General features: G+C 32.5%; 1 protein-coding gene across 1 annotated transcript in view; it reads left to right on the top strand.

Moving 5' to 3' along the window:
- The first annotated feature begins 5,095 nt into the window (after positions 1–5,095).
- The window catches only part of LOC123672912 (sushi, von Willebrand factor type A, EGF and pentraxin domain-containing protein 1), a 46,826-nt gene continuing 25,570 nt past the window's right edge, over positions 5,096–26,351 (top strand). Inside the window, exon 1 of the mRNA XM_045607246.1 lies at positions 5,096–5,400. Coding sequence (XP_045463202.1) covers positions 5,292–5,400 — 109 coding nt within the window. The 5' untranslated portion in view covers positions 5,096–5,291. The remainder of the gene's footprint in view (positions 5,401–26,351) is intronic.

Here is a 26,351-nt window from a genome sequence, read left to right as displayed (position 1 = left end):
TTCAATTAGAAATGCCTCATTTTCTTTTGGGTCTTTCTCTGCGGGTTGGTTGTAAGACCACCTTGGACTAATTTCCTTCAGAGCAAGAAGATTTCATGCAAATGTCATATTTGTCTATGAACTCTTTCGAGGACTTTTGTATCCTCCTGAACTGTTATCCCAGTTCAATTTATATACTCTTCGAAAATTTGTCAACAGTCGATCTATTTTGGCCTGTCTCATTGAAATTGTTGAAATGTTTCATGATTTTACTTTTTTATACCTAACATGAATATGCCTTCTTTATTAAAATTTTCTTGAATTTCTTTAATTTTCAATTTTTCAATTCTATTTCTTCAACATATGGTGGATTATTTATTGCAATATATTTTTGTTGGAAGGCATTTATTTTGAACTTATTTGCTCTTTGTGTTTTGATTTGTTAATTTTCGATTGGCATTCTCTATGATCGTGCATGAACCTATACAGGTGAGTATTAAAATAGATATAATGTAAAATGTTCTCAGTTAGTCAGTTGTAACATTCTTTTTTTTTTCATATATACTTTCGCTATCCTCGGTTCTCCGTAAAAGAGTAGGTACGCCATAATTTAAATAGCTATATGAGAACAATTTACTTTCGCTTTTTTATCTTTTCAGGACCTGCTATATATTGCTCTTGATAATTTCGAAGTAGGAAATGAATATGGTTCAAGAACTCCATAGTAGTTGAGATGTTCAATCGAGAATAACTTTATGATGCAGACACAAATCGACTAATATTTCGATGGCGTTATGTTTACAAATACCTTAGTTTATTGTATGACATATACGATCTATTTATTTCGACTACCACTCACCGCTACAACCATCTATTGCAAAACGGCGGAAGCAAAATTGTACACCTAATATATGTATATTAAACAAAGCCTTTTACACTGAATTGCAGATAAACTGTTGAGATATGAAGCGAAACAACATACCCACTGGCCACTACAAAATTAGGTACAAACTTGTAAAAGATTTTCAATGTCTTAAGTAGAAAATACATTTGAAGAGTGATTGAAAGTGCAGTTATCAATATCTCTCATAACTTCAGAGGAATGTTCTTATAACAAATTGAAAATTGTGGAAACATCAAGAGGGATGATTTTTTTTCTAACTATTGCAGGGGTTGGAAGTATTGAAAGTAATTTAACAGTATAGCTCATTATTTCCTCTTTCACCGCCATGGTATGAGAAGATGAACATTCAACATTCACTTCCATTACCAGACGAAAAATTTACAGGATTCGGTCCTGCGTTCGCTGTATTCAGTTGGACAATCTAGCGGTCGTTGGAAATCCACTTTTCTACCAGCCGGCGGCTGCGAAACTGAAGTGGGAAGTAGTAAATCCTGAGTACTCGCAGTTCCTCACCAATCCTCGAACTAAACATCTAGCGTGCCTTGTGAAATTCGGGGAATGAGGAAGATAACAATCGAAATTATCTTACTTGTTCATGGTTCATGTAACGACGATATTTGTAGGTTAAGAAATACTATTTCCTTATTGTTTTGGTTCATAATTTCCAATAACACGTTTTAAGTCATTCGAAAAAAAAGAAGAAAGAATACACGTGAACTCAGGAGCTTTTGGGTGCTAGTCCCTTTTTTTTGAAGACCACATAAATATGTGGAAATGTGGTCTCCAAGAATGTAATTCTGAGTGCTCGTCATCAATGCACCACCTGCACACGTTCGGAGACCGCATAACTTATATAGAGTTATGTGGTTTCTAAAGATCAAGGGTGCAATTGTTGCATGAATTAATGGGTGCTCAAAAGCTTCAACTTCAGTGCTTTCCTTATTATTATTCGCAATTCGTTTTTCGAATCAAGAAAAATCATGAATGGAAAATATTAAAAAATTTATGGATATCCAGCGGCTGAATTCGAACCCTGGTTCATTCGTTCCGAAATTTCACAGTTACTATTGACTTCAGAGAAGCGGAAAATGGCGAAAATACCTTATTTTTCCACTTTTGACACAATCTTAAATCTCACAATGGACTTATCCTGTATCTATGAATAGTTAAAATTTTTCCAAAACAAAGCCAATGATGGGAGAAAAAAGTACTCCAAAATTGATATTCTTTGGAGATTCTAAGATACACCGCATAATACTTGAGTTTGTTACCGATTTAATAATGTTTGTTAGTAGAATTCTCGAAATATTCCATATGGGTACCTATTGTATATGGAGTTATCATTATAAATATTTGGCAATCAATCTGCATTAGTATTCATCAGTAATGATTCTAGGACAGGATGTTACTGAATTCGTCCATTGAAAAGAAGGGAAATGTTGGCACATTCAATTAAAGAGCGGATAGTATTCGGTATAAATTATTATCAAGGTTAGGGTTACCTCAATTGAAAGGAGTCCAACTAGCCACCAAAAATCATAGGTACCTATATATTAACACCAGTCACCAGTTAACATACCGAATAATGACTTACATTAACTCTTGGAGACATTCAATTTATAAATTCAATCGGGTTCAGACATATTTTCGAATACTCAACTTAAACTATAAGAGGATACATATTATGAAAACAGCTCAGTTTTTGCTACGTTGACATGTTGTGAATTATTTCTTCAACATTTATATGCTTGGATTGAAAGAGCTTGGATAACTAGTAAAATGAAAATTGAATTGAATTAAATTTTTTTTTTTTTTAACAAATAACACGCTATGGCTGGAACACGTCATTTATGTTGCCCATGACATGAACTTAACTCCGTTAGAGATAATTTCTACAATGAAGTCCTTTCATTTATGTTGATCTTAGCATTTTTATTTTCTCTAAAAAGGAATAATAAAACGGGTACCTAAGTATTTTGATTACCAAAATTACGAAATATGGAAATATAAGTGAAAACACTGGTTTTAGACCGTATGCTCTTGTGGATGATTGTGTATTCTGCTATTTGGTTTCCCTTGGTCAACGCAAATCCTAAAGTTATGTGTAATGCTGAAATATAAAAACCTAAATAATTATTGATTTTCTTTAATGTATGTCCAAATGCTCTCGGCCCGAAGTGAATAAATCACAGTAACAATATATTATTTCATTTATTTACGAGGATGTAAAAACCAAAGATGAAGAATTTGATAAATTCAATAAAACAGAGGAATAGATCTTATATTGCTTGTCGTGCAAACGAAACAATATGAAGCAGATATAAGTATTTTGAAACTCGAAAATGTTAAAGAAGCTCAATATGAAAGTATCAATATTATAAAATTTGTAGAGTTGAATATCTACTAAGAACGCAGGCTGCTATTGACAGCAAGTGAAGTGGTGCTGTGAAATCCCGTCAAAGTATAGATATACACTAAAAATTTTCAAGGTACATATAATGCGAACATTATAACTCAATAAGAAAATCATTTCAAATTGAATATTTTTGCACTTTTATTGACAGTTCAAAACCATTTTGGAACTGGATTTGTGATTTCTAATTCAGAACAGGTAATACTTGAACGAAACCTTAATATCGGTAATGAAAATGAACTCAAGTGTTTATCGACATGCTTTCCCTCGAATAATACTAAATAATAAATAATGTGTGCCTGAATTTATATTCTAACAGATATAAAGTTCCTTTTTCTACAAGTCAATGTAAGTTGTAGTTGAAAACCCCTTTAGAAAATATAAAAAAAAACAACGAATATTTTATATTTGAGACTTAATTTGCCAAATATATAGGATATTGGTTAATATGAAATTTGAAAGGAGCCTTCCTTTTTTCCTCAACAAATGTTAACCTCTTTTCGAATTTATTAGGAACGAATCTGAGAGATATTATATCATTTTTGTAATCTAAGAAAAATAATCCGGATATGATTTTGAATATACAGGCTATTCCTAAATTGGAGGTACTGGACGAAAGTTTCTTTATACATTTTTCTATAGTACCAATGATCGGGGTGGTCCACCAAAAAAAAAGGTCTGGAGGAAAGAAACAGGCATGTTGAAAATTACACCCAGTATATTTGCTTTCAAAATATGTATTCACAGCTTGGCTTGATATTCAAACTACTTGGCTCAAGCTCACGAAGCTTAAGCTTGACTTGAAATTAACTCAAGTTAAAGTCAAGTAGTGAAAAACTACTACTTGACTTGAACGAGTAGATTTCAAGTCAAGCTCCAGCTACTTGAGCTTGAGCCAAGTAGCTTGAATATCAAGCCAAGCCGTGAATCCCTAATTCAAAATCAGTAGATCACATGATGAAACTTCGAATTGAAATATCTTCACCAAATTCAAGTTCAATATCTCATGAAGGGAAAGTGCTATGAGTAAAAAACTTGAAAAAAAATCAAACTCTAACACAAAGCGTTTGCGGTCTTATGTTTATACTTACACATTTTTTTTCTTAAAATGATCTGAGGATGATTCCTCAGAGTACAAATTGGAAGAACAACCAAAAATGACTGATGTCATTTTTGGTTGTTCTTCCAATTTGTATTCTGTTTGTTTTGTGATTCTGAATACAATATTTTTTACCACTCTTATAGTTCCGTGAATTTTGAAGTATTTATTCGGGTGTCAGAATGAATGACCTTTGAATTCGAATTTTGCCGCTGTATGCCAAAATTCTATATGTATTGATATTTTTTATTTCATGTTAGAATATCAACTTATTCAGCTTCAGGAGTAGAAAAAATAATCTTTATTGAAACATTTCTAGTATTTTTTTAGTTTGTACTATATTCTGATGAAAAATATTTTAGGGGCTGATTTTTGCACTCCTTCATGATGAAACTTCATTATTGTAAATTATTGGAGGATATTCACTGAAAATAGTAATTTGAAGGGGAGAGATCTCCCTTGATTTACGTCTGAGTATCATCTCCTAGAATCTTTTGCATCAATTCCAAAACATACTCATCCAGTCATCCAATGGAATTCTGACAAACCCACCTACTGGAACGCCAAAACCACTGAATCATTCTTCCTAAGCCAACTGAATTCATTATCGATGGCTTTCAGTTAACACAGAACCGAAACTGCCAGACACACTTTCGCGGCGCGAATACGTCCCTGAACATTGTTTCGAACAATTCTCAAGACTTTCCTTTCATTCTCAATCCTCATTCGATTATTACAAGCCTAAGAAGGCATGCCATCGTGCCTCAGCGGTAGTCTGTGAGCGTGCTTCAATATGTTTTAAATCTTCCGCATCGCGCTTCTGTGGTATTTTTTTTTTCTGTGAGCAATGAGGAAATTGTGAATTCTGTGATTTTGTAGCTAGGTGTATGTGAACTATGTTGGTGGTTGTACGTAGAACTACGGATAGGTCAAGTGTTAGTGATTGGTTGAGAACAGTGATATTTTTGGCGGTTTCTCTCTGGATTAACAACGTCAATTCTTCAGGTGAGTTAGACTTGCTGGTTTAAAATTGGCAGATTTATAGTGATTTGTTTTAATTGAATGCTCTTGGGCGAGCTGCAATACTACTTAAAAAAAGAAAGTTGAGTGTATGAGGAATTGAAATTTCCGGGTATAGTCGTGCATATCCAATGAGTCAGAAACATTCATACACTCGAGATACACGAGAAATGCACTGGAGTGAAGTCAGGAGTTTCTTCAGGGTTGTTCAAATTTATATTCATGAAATTTTACATGTAGGTCTTCTAAAAACAACTTCCTAAGCTAAGACATGCCATGAGAAATAGTGCTGCAGATATTCTACTCTTTTTTTGTGATTTTTGGGAAGTACTAACAGAAAAGATCAAGTATTTGGCATTTTTGTAAAGGCTATCGAATAACCTTCAAAACAAGGTGTCACTCAACCCCCTTTCCATTCAATTAAGATTTTAGGGGTTGCTGCATTCACGCTCACAGGTTTTTTACAAATTGATCGAAACTAACCATATAAAATGTCTCCCTTTGAATCCAAGTTAGGTTCATTTTGCATTCTTTCTGCTTTTACATGACAGTTGAGATATTAAGGGTGGTACCTATACCTTCCCAAGTTGACACACTGTATATCCTCTTGGCACTGCAATTACAGACATTTGACTGTTACCCTGGAACAAGAGGAGAAATTATATAAGAAGAAAAACTCGTCATTGATTTTTATTTCCTTACAAGCTAATAACGGAACTGTATTATTGGCAACTCGTCTGTACGTATTTTATGGGATGTTATCACCAAATGACATAAGCTCATCAGCATAATGGATTCGGGTCATTTTGCATCAGATAGGCAACAACTGCAAAAGTTGAGGTATGACCTACTATACAAAAATAATATATTCTGCATGACTTAAACATTGGAATAGGTACTTACATTTGTACGTTCAATAATCGGTTCCCAGGAGATTTTTCCTCGCCAATATGGACTTAATTGTTGGTACTTAAAATATGGCAATTATGGATGTCATAAAAAGTATCTAGTACCGTTCTAGCAACTTGGTTAACAGTTTTCACTTTTAGCTTTTTGACATATCAGTAAGAGAAACTTTTGCACTTGCTACAATGATTTCAATTTTGCTCGAAAATCACATAAATCAATAATAACTGCCTTTAAAAATGCTGAGTCTGTAAAAGTTACATTCAGTAGATCTAATGATATTTTCGTTCAACATAATCCTCTTTCTGAGACCGCCATCAGAAATTTGTTTTATAAATTTGAGTCGACAGGCTCAATGCATAAATGTTCCATCACGATTGAGTCGTTCAAGTGTTAACATCACAGTTGAGCGCCACAGGATTAAGGAAGATCTGAAATTGGCAATTCCTCGACCTTCTCAAGAATTAAGGTTATCCAAAACGACCAAATGGCGAATTTTGGGTGACAATTTTGGCTCTGAAGCCTTACAATGTGCAACTGGTGCAAGAATTGAAGCCGGTCAATCATTCAACTCACTGTAGATTCGCTCAAACCATTCAAGAACAACCCAATGGTTTTCCTGAAAAAATTATTTTTTCAGATCAAGACCATTTTAACGTGCCTGGTGACGTCACCAAGCAAAATTGCCGCATTTAGACTTCTTAAATCCGAGAGTGATTGTTAAGAAGTCTTTACATGCTCAACGTGTCACTTGATGATGTGCTAAGTGGTCAGGTGAAGTGCTTTGGTTGATAATGAGGTAACGGTCAATGGATCACGTTATCGAAAGATTTTGGCTATTATTGATGTTATGGATACCACTGACAAGTGGTTTGAAGAGGACGGTGCCACACCTTACTCTTTCCAATATAAAAAAAAAAACTAGTGTTTTCCATTTGAATTCTTTATTTTATTTTGTTTTGAAGAATGAATTTCTTGTTGAGAAACCCTTCATTTCGTTTTTTTTTTAATTTTTGGCAAAAGAAACTAGTTATTTAGATATGATGGAATATAACTAGTACGGCTATCGATAGTTGTAGTAGCATTGTAAGGACCTATTAGGTTCCTGTCAGAAACACTAAATTGGCAACTATAACTGAACATCAAGGTTGTTTGGTAAACGCATAGGTCAGGTTGATTTGCATCAAAGTTATAATTCACTTCCAAGGTGATCCTATTTTTCTCTCAACAGAAACAATCTGATAAATCCTTATGATATAGGTTGTTTTTCTACTTGATCTTTGAACAATCGAATGTAATTATAGATGCCTACTCATTCGTTGGCGTTAGAATTTCCTGTAATTTCTATTGCATACGTAATGATTTAACTTTTCGATTTTAGAACCAGATATAAATTTGTGGGTATATCATTACTTGATTATACCTACCGAGATACCTACTAATCAGAAGGCAGAGATTTATCTCCTTTGAACTAATTTTCATGGTAACGGAAATTCATTCGGATTTCATTGAAAATGAAAATTTACATCTTCTGCAATGTGTGTGTTGTTGCTCGTATTACAACATATTGAAGTAGTTATAGCACCATAGAACTCATTTTTCAGACAATTAATTTTCAAACATTCATTGGATTGGAATTCTCAGAATTGAAATATGTCAAATAATTTTGGGCAGATAACATTTTATATGATGTTTTCATAAATAAGAATTCAACGAAAATTTAATTATGAAGTTTTTGATCCTCTGTCTGTTGGATTCAGTAACTTTCAGTTTTTTAAAAAAGACAACAATGTTGTCAAAACATACGTTAAACAATTATGAAGATTCAGTGGATTAGAGAGTGATTAAAACTCGTACCTAATACTCATTCATGACAAATAAATGTATTGATATTAATACTATTGTATTCTTCTGTTTTCGATTCGATGAAATTCAAATTGTAATGCATATTACCATTGCTATAATATAATAACATAAAAACCAAAGAACTTAATCGACACTGCAAATTGTTTTGTTCATTACATCAACAAACTCAATGTCACAAAAAAATTGCTTGGTAGGTATGTGAAAGACAATTGTGAATTAATCAATTATTGAACGCCTAATTAAGAGGAGTCGAAAGTTCACATGAAATCCAATAACCTTAAACTTTTACTTCTTCAACTCTCGACGTACCTACTCATTTATCAAAATGAAGTTCAGTATGGCATGTAAAGCCAAATGATAGTATTATTATTTTTACAAAGACCTGTTTCCAAATTGATTTTAAATCAGTATATAATCATTAGATATGAATTATTCAGAAATTTTCATTTCATTTGTGATGATTGAAATAATTTGAGTTTTATTTATCTTTTTTCATTACAAAACAAAAATAAAGAATTGAATAAGGAACATTCATGTTTGCAAATTCTTAACGAATACTAAGTATGTGAAGAGATAACTCCGAATATTAAATTAGAAAATTAAATTGTTATATTACGATGGCATCTGATTTATTAATTCATTTAAATATGCAAATTACTGTTGAACTGCAACAAATAATTCTGTATCTAGGATATTATTTTCGATTCAAGGTTTCTTGAGTAGATTATACTGGGTGCGTTAGGAATGTCCAATATGGTTATGTTGAAAAAACTGTTTTTGGCGATAGATCGTGAGTTGGGATTTGAATATGCTTGGAGGATGAAAATATTTTTCTCAGGATTACCAATCTTTTAATTTAATGCTTCAGTGAACTATAAATATAAGAAACAAAATTGAAACATTCTCCTACTTCTTATGAATATTTTTTTGATAAATAAATTCACCTTGATATGAAAAATATTTTATAGGTTGACCTGATTCGATCCTAATCATAACAATCTATCATTGTCTGAGTACTGTATTGAGTTTGCTATGATTGTTAGTAATAAAAAATAGTTAAAACTTGTCAGTAGAGAAATTTTTCTCTTTCCTGAATTCATTTCTGAAGCACTTTTTCGAGTGAAATTCAATGATTTTTGACTTTGTTTGAATAGGTAGAGGTAATCGCAGAGCTTAATATTGCATATATTTATCGAAAATTATCATTAAAATAAATGTTTTAATATTATAAATAATTAATATAAATAATCAAACATAATTGAAACAATTTTTTGTTCATATGGAACTGTTCTATTTCGAGCGAATACTTATGGTCGATTCGATATTCTTTGGTTGAGAATTCCTCAAGTACGGATATTCAATAGATATTCCATACTTGAGAATGAGTGTGCAGAGTAGACTTCAGAGTACTGCAGGCGTTAATGCTTTCTCTCATCGACAACCTAATAAAAAGTTTATTGGAACAAAGTTGTAGGTATATTTAAAAGCAATCCACCTACTTACTGTTCTACAGAATCGCAAGAATCTTCTTTCATTTTCCATAATTGAATCGATTTATTCTCAACATTTGTATTTTCGAAAAGGTCTTCAAAAAAATATCAATTATGGAATATTATATTTGCTATATTATTCTCAGACTTTGTGGAAAATACAAAGAAGGGTGATCAATCTGATTTTCATCATGAATAATTTTCATTTTATTCATTCACGGATATAAAAATCAACAGATTTGTGTACCCGCATTAATACTTAACACTTAATTTCCATATAACCATATGATACCTCGTAGATAATTAGGTTCTTATCTCTTTCCTATCTACTGCTTTATATTTCTGCCAACATTTGAACTTCAAAAGGCTATATATGCAAATCAATCAGCTTTTTTATTGGTATTGCATTTCTAATGCCGCTGGAACACCTACTCAGGAATATATTAATCAAATTTAAGGACTAAAATAAAGAATGTAATACATCGACCTTTGAACCAGATGAGCTAGGTAACAGGTTATAGGTTTGCGAGGTTAAATTGATCGTATCTTGAATTCATTCCGAAGTATATTGTGCAAGCTAGAAAATGTGGTATTGAACTCACGTTTAGTTGCATAATAGATTTCACTGTTCATGTGTTTTCTCCCTCACTATAATCGAATGTTTTTAATGGACGAAGATTAAAATATATTTTCACTTCCAGCGTTTAGTCTTCTTCTCTGTAAAAATCATTTCAAATCATTCACGCAGCTCTAAATGTAGAAAAATGACTTCAACAACTTTTTTGATATATGAGGTCAATTATTGCGAAGAATGAAGAAAAGATCCATTGAAACATCAAATTGTGTTCGACTACTATAACCTTCACTCATACAGGAAAATAATTGATCGCTATTTTTATGATTGAGAAGTACCTTGGGTGTGACAAGATGAAGTGTTAACATTGCTTGATGGTCATACTGGTTACATACCTTCCAATTCTGTTCTTCCAAGGAAATCAATGTTTCTGTCTAGACGCAACGTTGTAGTCTCCATATTAATATTCAAATAGAATGCTATTTTTACATACATATACTCAGGTATAATTTGGAAATATACAAGTTTAACTTCACTGTACTCCATACTATTCGGTCATGTGTCATATAAAAGTATTTTTGAGTATTGTAATATATAAGATTCTGTAATATATAAGTAATGCAAATATGTATGTACCCCACATCATTGAAAACAATATATCAGGCAGTCTTCGAATAAAAAATGAGGTGTGGCATCATATTCTATGGTGGCTCATAATATTAGTAGAGAGCTCTAAAGATAAAAAACAAAGCAATCGAAAGATTCTGACGAAAACAGAATATTTCGGAAAATGTTCTTTTGAAACTACTGTATAGCCAAAAAATTGTATTTTATTTGTGATTTAAAATGAATTTCCATCTGGTAAAGGTCGAGTCAATACAATATTTGAGACAAATTTGAATGCACGAAGTGTATTGAATTTATGGAACTTAATATACTCAAAAGTTCAAGTACTCCCCCTAGTGAATTCCTGTCAATCAATTTTTCTGTCTTGAAGAAAAAGTTACGATCAAACAAATTTCAACATTATGCATTGATGTTAATGAAGTCAACTTTTTTGAAGTTTTCGGAAAAATTTTTTTCACAATAAACTGCACATAAATGTTGGCAAAAACGTAGGAAACACCCTGTATACCCACCCATTAAAATCAGCAACTCAATATTATGTGTATCAAATTAATTCACCATTATGACGAACATCAAAGTGTTTATAAATACTTTGTTACGTTAGACATTTCGTTCTATTCCCGACCTTCAAACGATTACTCTTTCAGCAGAAATATTTAATTTCATGCTTAGGGATTGCAAAAAAGCGAGTTCCAGATTCCCCACCCACTTCTGTTCCTACACATTTGAATATTAAATCACGACAGAGAAATATTATTCTCATATTTCTCAATAGATATGAAAATTCTCGCTTGCGGTCTGCGACCTGTTGTGCATTCGATGATCTTGGATTGTGAAATGAACTGTCTTGGCCTCTCTGGTACAATAAATACTTGACCTTCAATATTTGCTAATTTTGGGAGTGTTCGAATTGGCGTCTCTGTTAAAGGTTGATATATTTTATTTCCGGATAAAACTTTTCATGTTAAAAATAGCATCCATAAGTTTATTATGTTTTATTATTTTATTAAATTTCAATCGAAAGATTGATTTAATCTGAAATAGAAGAATTAGATTGCAGAATATCCTTCTCCCGTGATTTGGTGTCTATAGCAAATCATTAACGCATGTAATTATTATTATTTTACATGCTTTTATATTTATTCAAGAAAAATTTTCTAAAAAAGTGGTGAATGACATTTTTCTGAAAGTGTTATGTAACTTTCGTATATTATATTTCACATGTCATGTCACGGATCAGAAAAGACTGAATTAAGTTTATTGAAGCAAATATCAGTAAAAGGAAATTTTGTGGAAATTTTGCTGGAATATCTACTAATTTCAACAAATGAGTGAAAGCTTTTGACATCCCTTCATTTTTCAATGAAATTGATGATTGAGGAAACTGAAGAAAACTTTAAGTATAAAAAGAAGTTCCTTTGAGAGATTTTTATTGATATTGTAAGAAATCTATCAATGGATACTGGATAGTTTGTCAGTAGCTTATCCGTAGATAAATACATGGAGATCCCAACACTGGGTAAAGAAACGAACCTTCAGATGGTAGATAATACGAATACTAATGAATTATTAACAGTTGATTCGTAGTAACTATTGGGTAGTTAAAATACTTCTGTAATTTGGAATTTTCGAGATTAGTAAGCATTCGTTACAAAAATTTCAAAATAATTAGTGCAGAATCGAAAAATTTCGTCCTAAAAAGGATCAGAAATCGAAAATTGTATGGTTTCTTGATTGAAAAATATTGTTAGCATTGAGTAATATTTTATTTTACTCAGAATTTTTCAATATGTTTTATTTTTCTCTATAAAACCTGATAACTATATTTCTTTTCGTCTTTAAAATAAATTTGTAAAGTTCTGTTTGAAACATTTTCAGCCCTTTGGCTCATGAAATTTCAATTGGCAATACAAAACTGACTGATGTTTATCCTCATTATTAAGTTTTAAAATACACAGTATGAACTGACAAAAGGTCTCTCAGAATCTGCTTGATCATAGTGGACAGTTATGCCAATACAACATAAATAGATTCATTTGAGTCTGACAAGCTCCTTGACCAAAATCTCATATTGTGTTTTCCTTAACCATAAACGAATACTTTTACCTATATCTTAAGAAGTATCTTTTTTATCTAGAGAATGAAAAGCAATAGCTTACTAGTTTCTTTCCAGGTTTTGAGTGTATTCATCCATTTACAGAGCATTTATTTTCATATCTATAAGAAACCTTAAGACAATCTGAAATTGTGGAAAATAGTTCATTATAATTTCATGTGAATTTTATCAGAATACATTGAAAAAACTCATTGAGGTCGTTGAGGATCCTGTCTTGACAATTGTGAGTTGTTCATTCATTCTAACCATTAACAGTACATTTTAGATTTCCGCAAACTTTGGAATTCGGAACAGAATTTTGTTACGTGTGAAATAGGGTCAGGAACATTATTTCAACTCCTCTGCAGTTCTTATATAGGGTCTCTGAATGTGGAAGATCCAAAAATTGAATAAAAAATTTAGCCGTACGATTTTTCTTATTCCAATTTGTTTATCCTCCTATAATACAATTTACGAATTGACTATTTTTTCAATTATTATTAGATACTGTTTCCTGAAAAGGCTATCAAATATTTGATAACATAAGCACCACAACCACCAACTGAACCATAATAACTCATGGTCAAACAGTGAGAGGCATCAGACATTTTTCTTTGTTTAATTTCGTCCACTTCACTTCTGCAACGACAAAAAGGTTGAAATTCTCCAGCAAATGCAGGTGTTATGCAAACTGGCTCATGTTTAAACCGGATGAACGAACAGACAGACCGGATGTTGCACGGCTGTCACACTCAGTGATCAGTCAAAATGAAAGTGGACTTAATTAAATTTTGTTTGCTATGCTATTGAAGAATTGAATTTTTATGGTATTAGTCTTGATTGAGTTTTATTGAAAGTTGTTAGTGACATAAATTTATTATCGATTATAAAATCATTTCCACAAAAATTTCGATGAAAGTAGTTCCTTATAAATTGTTTTCTTCAACCTATATTACCTATTCAAATATAATGTAATACATGGCCTTCATAACTAATTATAACATTGTAGTAGCTGTTGAACCACTTTTAATTTACTTATCGCGGGTTTGGAAATAGTGGGTTCACAAAATTTTAAGAAAGATTGATAATACACAATTCATGATTCTCAAATGAAATGAAATTTTTTTCAAAGTCGACATGATCCTGGTTCACCTCGTTGAAATGTCTTCCATGTAGGGGCTTCTCTCTCCATCTTAGCAGTTTTTCTTAGTTTGTCTGGTGGTTGTATGAAAATTGCTCCTTGTAAAGTTGGTGTTGATTCGTCTTCATACAGTATTTTGTAGACGTCTGATCTACTTGCTTGATCTCTGAAGTTTTCTCGTAGGCTTTCTATCTGCCCATTAGCAAGTTCCATGACGTCCGTCAGACCCCTGCCTCCTTTGTTTCCTGGCAGTTTAGTCCTCTCAATGCTGCTTTTTGGATGGTGCTTATTTGCTGTTGTCATCAGCGTTCACATTTTGCGTTGCAGATTTTCGATGTCTGTTTTGCTCCATGGAACTATACCGAATGAGCATGTTAGAACTGAACATGCATATGTATTGATGGCTCTCGTCATGTTCTTGCTGTTGAGGTTTGTTTTTAAAATCTTTTTAGTTCTCCTAACTACAAATGTAGTTAAGTCTTGCTTCATTCTTTGGTGGTTGATTCGTCGGTTCTGTTTCATTCCAAGGTATTTGTGAAGATCGTCCGATTTCATTGCTTCTATTTCCAATCCATTTGCAAAGTAATCGGTTCATCTTGAATTCTTACTCGTACTGCGCTGAGAGTTGATGGATTATTATTATTATAATCAATTTCGTTTCTGTTTGTCCGATGTATATGTATATAACTTTTTTCGAATAACCGTTCTTCTGCGATCCACTAGATGTTTACCTAATTACTATACGAAATAAATTTTTATATTGCATCAATGTTCTTCCAAAGAAACACATGACTGACCATTACTCGGACGTAATGTAGAGTAGTAGGTCTTGATTACTGTATTGTATAACGCGTTTCGACTGTTTCACAGTCTATTGGCATCCTCACAGTTACGCTGTAACAGTAAAACAGTTAGTTGTTGTAAGCACGTCATCACCTATTTTGTTCATTATCTTTTTTGAACGCTTGACGCATCATAAGATCACTTAGGTTGGGTTTATGCTCTGAGACGCTGAGACAGTAGAAGTACTGTTGCAAATTAAAACCAGTTTTTGCAAACAAGATTATCGCCTGCTGGGCATCATTTGCTTGGCATCGAAAGTGAATTAAATATTGTCATGCAATGCTCCTTGATCAAGAACTAGGACACGTAGGTTCTCGTCTTCTGCTCTTGAGAGTGATGAACTGTATCCTTTACTAGGGCAAGGTGATGAATTCTCAGAGAAACATAGCAGACATAGTTGTATGGAGTTGGATTCTACATTTTATATTTTATTCGGATTCCAACAGTTCAATGAACTCTCTTTGGTGTTAACTCGATGATGCGATTCTTGGATCATTAGATTTCCTATATAAGGCTTTGGGCATAATTTTTAATATCTTGTTTTTCTATTACGTCTATATACTTATTTTATAAATTTTATTTCAGTGATGGGTTTAACAGAAACAGATTACCATATAAATAATGTTTTTCTGTATGTATTATATGTATTCAAGACAGAATATTCTGCATGTTATAATGAGGTCGAAATTGTTTTTTCACTTTTGGTTCTCATTTTATGTTGTTCATGGATAATTTTCAAAATAAGTTAAAGTGAATTTTAATCATTTTTCTCAAAAGTTATACTTCTCATTCTTAATATTGTTGGCTGTGGTGCCCATTGAGACGCAACTGGACCTTTCAATTTCAATAAAGTAAGGGCTAAATGAGCAACTTTCAACGAAGAGCACAAGTTCATAGAACCTTTTTTTTAACGAACTTACATCAGGATGTGAGATGGTGCCTTTCTACAGGTAGAAAGAAACCATATTTTGACATAATAATTATTCTTATCGAAATAATCTTAGCTTGATCTAATGTATTAAGAATATACCAAGTACAAATACAAAGTTGAGATTATTATACCCATATTTTCATGAAATATCGATAAACATCACAGATTGATGAAAAACTTGAGAGAATTTCAATGTAAGCCTTGAGTTTTTTATATGTACTGAAATATTTCATAATTTCTTTCTTACCAGGAGTATTATCAGTTGATTATATGTCGTATGAAGAGATAGTTGAAGGAAATATAGGGTAAATTACAAGTTGTATCCTGAAGCTGGTAATTTCATAATTGAATAAACTCATATCATAATGAAGAAATGTATTTTTGTAATCGAACAATATTTTTCTACTTACTCATTTCGATAATAATTCTTGATTTATTTCACGTACTATCATTGTCTACAGTCCAACCGCATATTATCATGACGGTAATTATAATCTAATAATATCATTTAGTTCTTTTGTAATCATGTTTCGTTTTTGAGTGACGCCTATGTAATAGTACGTGAGTGAAATGGCAAAAGCGAAATGATTGCTAATTCTTTTCGAATTTGGTAATACTCGTAATAGACGGTCGAGCAAGTACCTATGTCCTTTTTAGGCTTGTTATGAATCGATATCCACTTGGAGTTTGATATTCAGGATATTAAGAACGAACAAATCGTAATAGAATGATCTCTATTACCTTAAATAGAGCGATCATCCATCCAGATACTTTCACCTCTCAATTTTGGCCATATGAGAGATGCAACACAGATAAGAAGTCATGTCTCCCAATTTTCATGCTGAATTAAGAATTGCGTGTTAAGAAGGCTCAATACATCCTCTTTCGATCTAGATTATACTCTGGTAACGAATACCCGACGACAAAATGTTGAAAAAACCTTCATGTAACTTGTAGAAACGCAATCAGATAAACTTTATGTTTGTTGGAATAACTCTATAGTACATGACTTATACATATATTTCAACAGATTCCTGAGGACAAAACAAATACTCTTTCATTTTACATTTTTTTCCCGATGTGATGAATTTTCTCCGAACACAAAATTCCATTTACATCTATAGTTTCTTCATTATAACCATTTTATTCCATAACAATACCAGAAATTTGAATAACCCAACTCTTGAAGTAAAGTTGAACGCTCGTTACTGAACATGGGACCATTTTGAAAATGAAATTATTCCACATATTTTTTCCTATATTGTACCGTTTTCGATTAATATGTTTTGAAAAAAATTATTTGGCTGAATGCAACTTAGTTGAGAAGACCAACAGAAATGAATATTGACTACCTTGTCAAGTCTAAACATTAAAAATTTTAGCACAAGATTTTTATTTGTGATGATATAGAAGGGACCGAGTTCCTTAGTTTCAAAATTTGAATAAGCTGACCTCAACTCCTATATTTGAATCTTTATCCGTTCAAGCAAATTTCCACACCAATTTAGAAGCATTAACCTAGGCGCGTACACGTAACATTTAGATTCAGCTATATACTCAGAGTAATAAACAGCATATGTCATTTTCAGTAAGTAAACTTTGTCCCCAACATGAACTATCAAATTTGACATGAAGCGCGCGGAAATGGAAACATATCAGTTATACTCAATTCGCGAGTTTCTCCACAAAGAATGCACTTCTTATGTCCCGTAGTGAATCAATGTTTCATATTAACTCAAAATATATTGAAATAAATACCTTAATATATCAGAAAATCAGAAAACAAACTTCAAGTGCGCCAAACGACGTGAAACAACCGATGACACTAGGAGAGCAAAAGTTGCCAAACCTTGGATTTCAGCAGGTAGATACAGAAAATAATAAATATTCTTTTTATTATAAATTTGACTATTAGGAAAAATATCGGATTCCAAATATTCAAATTTGTCTATTTAATCGGGAATCACTCAAATAAATATATTTCATTCAATATAATATACATTCCTAATGACATAGTGAAATTGTGGATTTGAAAATATATCACAATCCTACAACGTAATCTAACCATGTTGGGGACATGTAAAAATTGCGTATACTTCCTCTATCTATGTTCATTATTCTTTGGTTACATATAAATAATTGGAGATGAATATCATTTTCACATTATTCGCAATACACAAGAAGTTGCCAGATCCCATTTATAAGGATAATTTGAACCTTCCAAAGAAACAACTCATTGCATTTTCGTAACGCCAATTTCATGTTGTAGATTGGAATAATCATCTTATTAGCGATTGCCACCTTCAATCAGAAACTCGACACTTCGTTCATTTTCCCATTAACGAACAATGTTCTCCATTTTACAATGAAATCGATGTGATTTTTCTGTACATAGATTGTTTCAGTTGATGTTAGATAAATTGCAACACGTTTCATCTGTTAACTGATAAAATATGTAATTATGAGTGAGTTTTTTGTTAATATATATCAGGGCCTTCGTTAGGGGTGAAACAGTGAAGCGACCGTTTCAGGTGCCTCTATTTGAGGGGCAGCAATTCTGCCCAGTTAGCTGGCTGCCTTTTTATATTTCATCTTTGATAATTAAAAATACATGAGGTTGTTCCGCTCCTCTACATTAGTCAACATTCGCTGCAATTAAAATCTCAAAACTGTCTTCACACTAGGCCACCTGTATAATACATAATTGTGGAAAATTTAGTTTTTATCGCATAACCCGAACCATAGAATATTCAAGAAGAATATCGAAAATAAAACCTAATATTTCAGTGACAGCAGATGCAATTGAGTTCATAAAATCTCGAATAACTCTTGAAATATTGAATTTGAGAGCATAATCATGTTTGGACACTACCCTTATTTTTCACCGTAGAATCCAACGAAATCACAAAAAAATAGGGTTCTAATTTGAAAATCGAAAGTTATGATCAAATTTTGTTCACAATTTTTCTCACGATATTTGAAACACCCTGTGATAATATTTCTCAAGTTCAAGATATTCACGGTATTCCTAAATCATTCTGGTCTGAGAAAGTGAATTGAGCATATGCATAGGATGTTCACAGTAAAAATAATTCACGTAATAGTGACTATGGAAATTCTCTATTTTTTTTCGGTTTTTCCTTAATATTTTGAAAACTATAAGGACTAACGCAATAATTTTAGCAAAGAATAATTGAGAATAGAAATTCTGATAATATCCAAGACATGAAATGAAAAAAAAGTTTTTTTGAAATTTTTATTTTTGTATAACCAGAAGTGACGGAACTTAGAAAATATTTTAGCTGAAAAGGGCATCATGCACAATGTCATATTCCGAATTTTCAGATTTCAAATCGACCCCTTTCTCCAGAAACGTCTAATAGGCCGTCGGACTTGAAACACCCTGTATACCTAAATACAGTTATGATGCAATTGGCAAATGAAAGGAAGAGCGCTCAAAAGCTCCTGATACCTCGTCAATACTTTCCTCATTTTTTTTATGGTCTTTCTACATCTTTCGTCTAGAAAGTGACTGAGTAATACCTTCTTATAGGATATAACTCTCATTGTGAACTCTAACTAATACTGATGCAAATCACTTAAAATCTTGATTTCCTGATGGTACCCATTCTGGCTTCTACTAAGCGAATGATGATGATAATAATAATCGGTTCTCCTAGTAATTTTCTTCATCTTTCCAGCTCAAAGTAAATGGATGCTTACTAAGTAATCAATTCTCAACAACCTTTATCTACTCCTATTGAATTATATATTCATTATTCAACTGCTTTTGAGCAATTAATAGTATCTTTTAACAAACATCGTGAGTTATAATAACTCACTGCTATAACTCACTATAATAAATCGGAAAATATGGATCTGTGCTTCTATACTTCTCTGCTTCTATTCGATTGGCCGAAAGGGAACATTCCATTATTGTTATTGAGGGGAGGAATGTCCGAGGGAATGTCACTTTAATAATTTTGACGTTTTAAAATTAAGTTGATATCTAATTATTGTGAATGTTTTGCTGAAAATGATTAATTCAGATAGTGAAGATCAAATATTATACAGGTATACATTTCCAAAAGACAAACAGCTAATGTTACCATACAGAATTACCTGCCCGAAAAAAATATAAAGGAGATTGTAGCAGTAAGGTCATAAAGTCGTCGTTTACAGGGAATGTTTTTTGGTATATTTTAATGCATTTTTATAGGCAACTATTAAGGGTTTTCAATATAATTCTATGTCTGTACTCTGTACTGGATTCGAGCTAGCCAAAGCTAGTTCGATTGTGATTGGTGACACTAAGTTTCCATCTCTCTTGTAGTCGGGATCGAGCACATATGTTTATTTCCCGTTCCTTCTGTCTATATTCTAAGTTTGAATTTTTTTCTTAGTATTTATTGATAAAGTCGTAGATAAAGTATAGTATTCAACTTGCGGTAATGGTCATAACTCACTTGATGAATTACAGCACTCGCCTGCGGCTCGTGCTGCAAACTCCATCTGCGTGAGTTATGACCTACATTACCGCTCGTTGAATAATATACTATTATCTTCTATTTTATTGTAATGAATGCATCGAAGGTCAGTAGGAAAGCTATTTATCAATAATAGAAAACGAGATATTGATTCCTGAAACGAAGACTCATTCACCATATGTTGCTTGCAATTCATAATCTAGTTTCTCATAATTGATTAGAAATCCATTGGAAATCTAGATAATTATGTCAAAAAATAAACTCTGAAATGATTTGTTTGTTTTCGAAATACCGTGTGAATACCATGTTCTTCTAAATTCCACGAATAATAAGTATTCGAAAGTGTTGTCATTATTTTCACTTTTTGGGTTTTTGAGAATTGATCATTGGCATATCTCCGAAGTTGTAATAAGTATGAAAAATTGATTAATATTTGAATTTTCAGATGACATCTGATAGATTCTGATCATTCAAATAAAAAAAAATAATAAAAACATAAAAACTAATTGTAAACCTCACAAATCAAAAGAATTTAAGCAAAAAACTCTTAAAGGTAAGATCTGAGAATCTATGTTTCATCAATGTAATTATTGAATATTTATGGGATGAAAGGATTGAAATAATGAGAAAATTCATAAATCTTTCAGTGGAACATAGCGCTCTCTTGATTTGAACAACAAATTTAAAACGATGTTAATCAATCGTTTATCCCATGAGGATTTTCTACTTAAGACTGCAATATTCGATTAATTCAAGAACACGGATCGAATACAAATAGAATATTTAGGAAAGTAGTTTCAATCCACTTTCCTTTTATTCTGAAATACTATCATAAGAGTGTACATGTGTGAACGTCGCTCTTAAAAATGAAAGTGCCACAAACAACAATTGAATTATTATGGGATTTAATTTTTGTACTTTTGTTGATTTCACTTTCTCATTAACAAAATGACAAATGAATGTTACTCGATTATAATCAGTTACGATAGGAGTCGTCGTCATTTTCACCTGGATGGAATGTTTATTTGGATATGGTAATTTGATTTATAACATCCACGAAAGTGTTCTCTGTATCAAGGTTTTATTAACTTTCAAAATGATAACAATTGTGTGCTATTCTGGCTGACATAACTATACATGGATTAATCCTTCAATCAATATAAGTCTCGGACCTAAACATTAAAACATTTTTTCTTGAGAATTCTATTCTTTCTTTATTAGTCAATTTTTTCACCTTCAATAGTGAAACATATCCTCCAACGCTCCTCTAACGTTTCAATACCTTTTCTGTAGGAAAATTCATCTTTATTTTCGAATAAGGCTTCTCCTCGGCAATCACTTCTTCATAAGAACCAGATTTGAAGTCAGCAAACAACATTTTAACAGTTGTGGTCGATGGATGAAGCAGAGTCTGAATAATATTGGTGTACAACTTTGCTTCCGCCGTTTTTCAATGGATGCCTGTAGCGGTAGGTGGTAGTCGAAATAAATAGATCATAGATGTTATACAAGAAGCTTTGGTATCTGTAAACATAACGCCATAGAAATATTAGTCGATTTGTTTCTGCATCATAAAGTTATTCTCTATTAAACATATCAGCTTACGAGCCAAATTCTCGTCATTTACGGTAGGTTTTTATTTTTTGCTTTAATAAAAAGAAATCTGCGGCTGAGGCTCATCGAATGCTCTTAGATACCTTTGGTGGGGCCGCTATTAGTGAAAAAACATGCCGAGAGTCGTTTCAACGCTTCAACAACGGTGATTTTGATGTCGAAGGTCTGAATGGCGGTGGAAGAGAGAAAGTTTTCGAAGATGCAGAATTCGAGGCATTTCTTGATCAAGATTCGTGTCAAACGCAACAAGAGCTGGCAGGATCATTGAGAGTGACGCAACAAGCCATTTCAAAATGCTTGAAAATCATGGGAATGATTCAGAAACAAGGAAATTGTGTACCGTACGAGTTGAAGCCGAGAGATGTTGAACGGTATTTATGCATCGCATTATGTCTGGAGACGAAAAATGTGTTCATTATTATAATCCCACGCGCAGAAAATTTTGGGGATATCCCAGCAATGCTTCTATGTCGACGGACAAACCGAATATTCACGGTTCCAAGGTCATGCTCAGTATTTGGTGGGTCCAGCTTCGCGTAGTGAATGACGAGTTGTTAATACCAACTGAAACAATCAAAGGCGATCGTTATCGAACGCAATTAATGCGTTTGAGCAGAGCATTGAAACACCAACGACCGCAATAGTACGAAAGACATGATGAAGTGCTTTTCAGCATGACAATGCTAGAAAATGTTTCGAAAGTGATCAATACATACTTGGAAACGTTGAAATGGAAAGTCCTACCCCACTCGCAGTAATCTCCAGTCTGACTATCACTTGTTTCGATCAATGGCACACGACCTGGCTGACCAGCAATTCCGGTCTTATAAAGAAGTAAAAAATTGGATCGCTTCAAAAGATAACCAGTTTTTTAACGCGGGATTCGTACGCTACCCGAAATATGGGAGAAAGTAGTGGCCTGCTATGGACAATACTTTGAATCATAAATGTAGAACCAGTTTTTTACAATAAAGCCTCGAATTTCGGGAAAAAAGAGCAGAAGCAAAGTTGTTCGCCTATCTATAATTTTTTTATTTTTTCAATGATATTATACAATTGAGAGCCCAAAATGAATCCTTGAGTAAATTTGATTGTTGTCTAACTGAAAGATATAGGTATTCTCGGACATTTTTGATAACTCCTTGGTGCAAATTAGTTTTGCGGTATGAAAGAGTTTCATCACGTAGGTTAGAAAGGAAACAGTCGCGTTCTCCAACTGCCTGATGCACTTTCGTGACATTTAACGAATGATTTATTTTAAGTATTCCACCAACCTGTACCACCCACCATTCGATAACAGAGATTACATAATGTAAATTATTTCAAGCAATAACCAATGGAAAGTATAATTTTTTTGTATTACCTAGGAAAAAAGGTGATTTATCAATATTATCGCTTGATTGGATACTTATGTAAGACAATAGTTGTTAGGTATGGAAATTACTTCAGTAACGAGTGATTTCAATAGGGCAAATTGACATGAAAAGTTGAAGAATTTCTATGAAAAGTTGATTGAAAGTTAGGTATGTGTTTTTGATCGAAATGAAAGGAAATGTTTTAATGTCTGGAACTGGATAAATTATTGAATATAAGGATGCAAAATGTGTAGATTTTCTGTATTATTTATTGTATTATAAAGTTGATATTTACGAATCATGTATATCTAGTCTAGACTGCAGGTCACATGTTTTTTCTATAAAATTTCCAATAACTGTATTGCAACCGAATTTCTATGGATCTGGAGTCGCAATCAACATTAAAATTTCGCATGAAGGTAAAAAATATCAATTAATACGCATCTGTTGAAGTGGAATATTGATAATTTCTTCTTTAATTTTTTTCGTATTTTGATATCACAGTCCAATAAGAGGCTTCATTTTAATATTACAAAAAAAACGAGTGAGAATATTTCAAGTGAAACCAATGGATGCTTATTGGGATGTAAATAGGAAAGTATGCCATTAATGATGGAAAACGATATCAGTCAAATGACAACGGTTGTAGCACCATTTCCTTTTCATGATTGATGATTTTCCATGACTAATTCTCACATTTGTGGCTGTATGTTCTCGATAGTTTCACGAATTCTATCTTCGAGGTCTTGAATTAATTGTGGAGCATTGGTATAGACCTCATCCTTCACGTATCCCAAAAGAAAAAAGTTTATATGTGGTAAATCACAAGATCTCTGTGACAGCTGCTAGGTTACGGGATATTCTTATTGGTTAACCCTGTAGTATCTGGTGCTTGAAATTCTTATTCTACATTTAAATGCAAAATTCCATTTCTATTGAAATCGTTGTTTTGAAATTATCAGTAGTAATAACCCAAGGACATTGATAATTGAAAATTGAAACCGATTTCAAAAGTTGCTTGTTTTTGTTTGATTCGAGTGCAAAAAGATAAATAAATGAAAAAATTATAGTGTAAAATGTATTTGCTAATTTTCAAATACCGTAATTTCTATATGAAGCTTGATTCACGTGCTAAATTTGCAGATTATGCTACTCTGTACAATCCAGAACAAACCTCATCTACACAATTAAATATCAAAGACTGAAGGCCAAACCGACAAACAAAAGTGCAAGTTCTCTTGTAGGCGTTATCTTTCACTTAATGATTGATGAATTTCATTGAATATAAAGCATTATGGAAATTACTGTATCAGTTCCGTCTTTAAAACTGACCTTGCTCTGCATCTAGACCTTTAAATATCTTGTTTTACGGCGACCGTTAGATAAATTTATAACTATGAGCGTGCATAATGTATGGAAGATATTCCGATGAAGCAATGGCGAATATATATCGATTATCGATCGTTAAAATTCACCTGCAGTCATTTTGCTGTATAATTCAAAGTGATTTCAACTAAAAACATTAGATACAACAGCTACTTTCGCCATTCTTAAGTTACCTACAAAGAAGAGGAAAATAGGAGAAAGGTTAAACAATTATTAATATGTTTAACATATATGAAGATTTAGTACCAGTATGTTTTGTAATGGATTATTAACAAAGGTTAAGTTGTAGTTCAGCAATTGATTTCTCTTTGTATACATTCATAGCTATGTTATTCTATTCAAACATTCGGTTAAAAAATTTCAAAAGTCTTGATGACCTGTTCGGGAATAAATAAGACGTGATTAGCAACAGAAGACATATAGATATTGTTCTTTATGAAATCCATATGCCCTTTACTAAATTAATTGTATATTTTCGAGTTATTTATTATATGTATATATCACCAAAATCTGAATTTTGACACTTAAGAGACGTTTTAATTATTCATCTGAACTTTACTGAAAGATTTTTAGTTTTGTTTAGGAGAAGAGTGTGGTTAAGCTTTTAAGCATATGATAATTCGGAATATTCTTTATCGTTCCTTATGGTTAATTTTAATGCAATCATATTCAAATTTTGAGATACCTGAATCCATTCATCATATTTTACTGAAATTTTGTGGATAAAGCTCATCGATAAAGAGAATTATCCAAAATATAATCAATTTTTTCTGTTCTGATAACCCTCTGAACCATAGAATATCTTTCGGAGAACAAACCGATTTGTAGCGGGTTTTTTTTTAGTCATTGAATTGGGTTGGTCGACGATTCCTCGGCGCGCACTACCTATGGACCTCTCTTACTGCACGCTATGTCGTATTTTGCATTTGAACTTGAATCTCCATTTTTATAAGGTTCAATTGATTTCTCGCATCGAATTTTCTTAAGCGTCGAGGCACAGTTTTCTCTGGGTGGTTATGAAAATCCTCATGTAACTGCTGAGAGATCATGACATCCACAAAAAGTCACTTTATGGTGTGCAATTTGGTCTGGTGAAGCGATTGGAAAATTGTAATTGAAAATGAAGAAGGTGTCACTCAAACCGTCAATTCTCATTGCTATAGCAAAATGATTTCCAATTGCTTTTGGATGAAATTAATAATTTAGAATTGAACAATATGGCCTCTTTCTCAACAAAGAGAAAACAAAGCTACCTACTTATTTTTGCAAAAACATTTATAACTACGCAAATAAAAATATACAGGCGCACTATAGAACAGGTGAAGTCCTTCAAATATTTGGGCACTATCATCAACAGCCAATGTGACCCTAAAATAGGGATAAGATCACGTATTGAGCAAGCCAGAAAGGCCTTTATGAGCATGAAACAGTTCTTTACGAAACCTGAGATAGGAATGGTAAGATGCTATGTGTTTTCTATTCTGTTATATGAGTGTGAAGGATGGACTCTCGATCAAACTACAGAAAAAAAACTGCAGGCATTTGAGATGTACCTTTATAGACGCATGTTGTGGATATCTTGGGTACAAAAAATGACCAATGAGAAAGTACCTACCTTGAT

Source organism: Harmonia axyridis, chromosome 2 (genome assembly GCF_914767665.1).
Source record: "Harmonia axyridis chromosome 2, icHarAxyr1.1, whole genome shotgun sequence".
NCBI classification, from domain to species: Eukaryota; Metazoa; Arthropoda; class Insecta; order Coleoptera; family Coccinellidae; genus Harmonia; species Harmonia axyridis.
The sequence above is the reverse complement of the archived record's forward strand: the minus strand, read 5'-3'. Positions and strand labels throughout refer to the sequence as shown.